This window comes from Magnolia sinica, chromosome 4 (assembly GCF_029962835.1).
Source record: "Magnolia sinica isolate HGM2019 chromosome 4, MsV1, whole genome shotgun sequence".
Taxonomy (NCBI): domain Eukaryota; kingdom Viridiplantae; phylum Streptophyta; class Magnoliopsida; order Magnoliales; family Magnoliaceae; genus Magnolia; species Magnolia sinica.
In genome coordinates, this window is record NC_080576.1 from 102,226,520 (window position 1) to 102,230,321 (window position 3,802).

General features: G+C 47.5%; 1 protein-coding gene across 1 annotated transcript; it reads right to left on the bottom strand.

Annotated features, from left to right (window-relative positions):
- Positions 1 to 297: 297 nt before the first annotated feature.
- Positions 298 to 2,760, bottom strand: LOC131243556 (ABC transporter G family member 6-like). Its single transcript, XM_058242999.1, has one exon. It carries the CDS (start codon positions 2,643 to 2,645, stop codon positions 417 to 419), a length of 2,229 nt encoding a protein of 742 aa, XP_058098982.1. The 5' UTR covers positions 2,646 to 2,760; the 3' UTR covers positions 298 to 416.
- Positions 2,761 to 3,802: the final 1,042 nt, after the last annotated feature.

Here is a 3,802-nt window from a genome sequence, read left to right on the forward strand (position 1 = left end):
TAATCCAAACCAATGATCACATATAGCTGATCAGATGAAATCTTAAATTGAGATCTTAAATGGAGAAGTAAACCATAAAATTACAAAATAAGAGGCAATATACATTACAAACTTATAATGTTCATTGAAGCTATTTTCCTTTAAATTAAACTGAAAAATCATGAAATATTATGATATCTGGTGCAACCAAACGCACTCTTTGATAACCAAAAAAAAAAAAAACACATTGTCCATCGAAGAACCACGACAGAAGATTTAAAACCCCACCCAAAAAAAAAGAAGAAGAAGATAAAAATATCCAACATCCATCGATCTCATCCCCACATACCCCACCAATCCAACATTACAAATTACAAATTCGAAAAAAAAAAAAAAACATTTTGTCTTCTATCTTGTTGCTCTTCCATCCTTACTATCTATCTCCTCTTATTCTTACTTCCCAGCAGCAAACAGAAATAAAACAAGATCCGAAAAAAGAAGCCCCACGCCAAGGTCGTCCAAACACAGTCCCATTTACTCAAATCAGTCACCCCTTGCTGCTTCAATATATCGCTCCCTGTCGTCACACACGTCGTGCTAGTTATATTCACGCCCAGCACTCCACTCATCGACTTCAGCAATGCTGCCTTCATCATCGGCGACAAGGTCCCAAGCGGCGTACTATCAAAGATCTGCGCTCCCGTCACAAAGCACTTCGACGTATCCTCAAATTCATGCTGCAGAATGCCCTCAAAAGGATACTTCACCAGCGATATGTAATGAAACCAAAGCCAATACGGCGGAATCCGGTCTCTGGTTATGAAAAATCCACTAAATAGAAGGAAGTAAGCGAGGACGGCAACAACGACAGTATAACCCAACATCACGTGCGTCACCACGCCGGAGAGGAATGTCACGAATGAGCTCCCAGCCCAGAACGATGCTAGGATAGTTATGAAGAAGAAGAAAAATCCCGATAACCCACCTGCGAGTCCCACCGCCCAGAAGGTAGTGGCGGCGAAAGCTACAGATAGGAAGACCAGCCCTGGAATGGACACGATCGCGTTAGAGAGGACGTAGGACGATCGACGGTAGGCGTTGTAGGCTGTCTCCCGCATGAAGATATACCGTTCTTGGAGGAAGACGGGAAGCGCCTCAGCGCAGGTGTAGAAGATGGTGGACATCGCAAAGGCGAAGAATCCTAGCCGTTCTTGTACTCCTTTTGGAGAATCGTCCAGATGCCAGAACATGGTAGCGAGGATGAAGCCAGTGACGAGAACGGCGCCGAGGCGGATGCCGAATAGCTCCGGCATCCGTTTTGCATTCATGGCGGAGCGTTTGGTCAGCACCACCATCTCGATCCAGAACGGATTGGCGAATCTCGGCATGTCGGAGGCTGAGCTGGAATCACTGGTGGCGCCGGAGACTAGCTTTCCTCTCGAAATACTCGTGCTGATCGCGTCTTTCAGTGAGAGACCGAGCGCATCTGAGTCTGAATTCCGTCGCAACTTCATACTCTGCCATGATTTGTTGAATTCGACGAGGCCTTTAGTTCCGCCGGGAGATCCTTCGAGTTCCCTGATGAGATCTAATGCAAATTCCGTCCGATTCTCGTTTTCCGGAATCGGATGTCCGAATTCCGAGAAGAAAAGCGGCAGACGGGCCGGCGATCCGCCGTAGACTGTCTGTCCACGTGATAAGAAGATCAGACGGTCTAGAAGTCCTAATATCCGGTAACTAGGCTGATGGACGGACATGATTACAATGCTCCCGCTCTGCGCGATTCGCTGCAGGACCTTCACGACCATGAAAGCGCTCGTTGAATCCAGACCGGACGTTGGCTCGTCGAGGAAAAGTATAATCGGGTCGTGAATTATGTCATTGCCTATCGAGACCCGCCTCCGCTCCCCGCCGGATACTCCCCGATGGCCTTCATCGCCGATTATGGTTTTGGCGGCGGATCGCAGACCGAGCTGATCGATCAAGGCCTGAACGCGGGCTCGCTTCTTGGTTTTGGATAGCGTCCGCGGGAGCCGGAACTCGGCCGAGAACATCAGCGTCTCTTCGACGGTCAGCATCGGAAAGAGAAGGTCATCTTGCATTACATACGCCGAGATTACCCGCAAAAGCCGGCTCCCGAGCGGCTCGCCGTTCAGCGTAATTGTCCCTTTCAGGCTCGCCCTCGAGATCCGATCGGCTAAAGCATCGATCAGCGTCGATTTCCCTGACCCACTTGCTCCGAGAACGGCCATGATTTCACCGTCCCTCGCCTCGCCGGATATATCATCCAGCAACGTTTTTGTTTTTGTGAACTTGCTGGCGGTCTCCAGGGGATCCGATGTGGCTGAATCCAGCCGCTTCTTAGGTCCGAATAGCGTCATTTTCCGGCGATTTTTGACGCTGTAGGTGAGATTGGAGAAGGAGAGGATGAACGGTAGGGATCTCTGGTTCATGCCATTGCAATTAATGTCGACTACTTGATCGGCCGGAGGTTCTTCCGACTGAGCGTCGCCGACTCGCTTCAGTAGCTCGCCTAGTGTCGGCGATGGGCCTTCGATCCGACGGGTGAGATTGCTCCTGGCCATATCTTCGAGTTCCGTTGCTGATCTACGGTCCAGATGTGAAAGGCTCGCCGGGAAATTGTGCTCTGAAACAACACGAGACATTGCTTGAGATATTTCGTTTTTTCTCTCCCTAAAAAGCCCTTCTGGCTTACAGGTTGTATTTATAAGCTGGTTTTGAGAAGAGCTGGGGAGTGAAGGTATACGGTTGAGTATACATACTATCTCCATACGGTTTATGTTATAACGCCGTTAGACTCTGGCCTCCTAATACGAGAGAGAGTTGGTGGGAATTGGAGGAAGTGCCTTCGCAGGAAGTTCCTGGGAAATGATGCTGGGTGGGGCCCACTGGAATATATGTGAGAAATCCATTACGTCCATCCGTTTTGAGAGATCAATTTAGGATGTGTGACAAAAAATGAAGTGGATAAAAAACTCAAGTAGGTCACACGAGAGGGGAAATTAGGGAAAGAAATTCCTACCGTTGAAACCTTCCTGGGGCCCACATTGATGTTTATATACTATCCAAACCGTCTATAATGTCATTCCCAATGGGATGAAGTGAAAATACCAAAAATATATACTTATACGAAACTTTTATGGCCATAAGAATGCTTTAACGGTTCTCATTGAATTTCCACTGTTTCCTCTCGTGTGGCCCAATGAAGCGTTGGATACACTTAAATTTTGGTATAACATTTTATAATGAGCTATAAAAATGGATGGACGGAGTGGATTTCCCAAAAAATTCGGTGGATCCCAACCAGTATCCTTGTGCGGGAACTTCTTGCGAAAGGCTTTGGCAGGAAATCTGCGACCGGTGCCTCATTTAGTAAGGGGAAGAGCAGGTAATCCTCGGGAGCACCCGAAATTGTGGTAATTTGGATGTTTGGAGTGTTTATATGGTGATCTGACCGTTAAACAGGTGGGCCCCAGAATGGATAGCAATTCTGTGAAAATCACAACAATCGGTTAGTATTGGTGATCCGGATCGTTCATTCCGTGTACTTCAGCCAGATGAGTGCGGTTATTGGTCACTTTCTTTTTTCGATCTTCTGAATGGGGTTTTCGCCCTATGTCATAGATAGTGGGGCCAGATTCTTTACTGTCAGATTAGTTTATGATGGACGAGGATTTCCGCGAAAGCCTTTCACATGAAGTTCCTGCGCTGGGTGAAGGTGGGGCCCACCGTGATGTTTATGAAAAATCTAACCTGTCCGTCTATTTTTGGAGCTCATTTTAAGGGATGCGACCAAAAATTA

Bases quoted from the DNA above. Each gene is read 5' to 3' on its own strand.
- LOC131243556 (XM_058242999.1), bottom strand. From the start codon at position 2,645: ATGTCTCGTGTTGTTTCAGAGCACAATTTCCCGGCGAGCCTTTCACAT.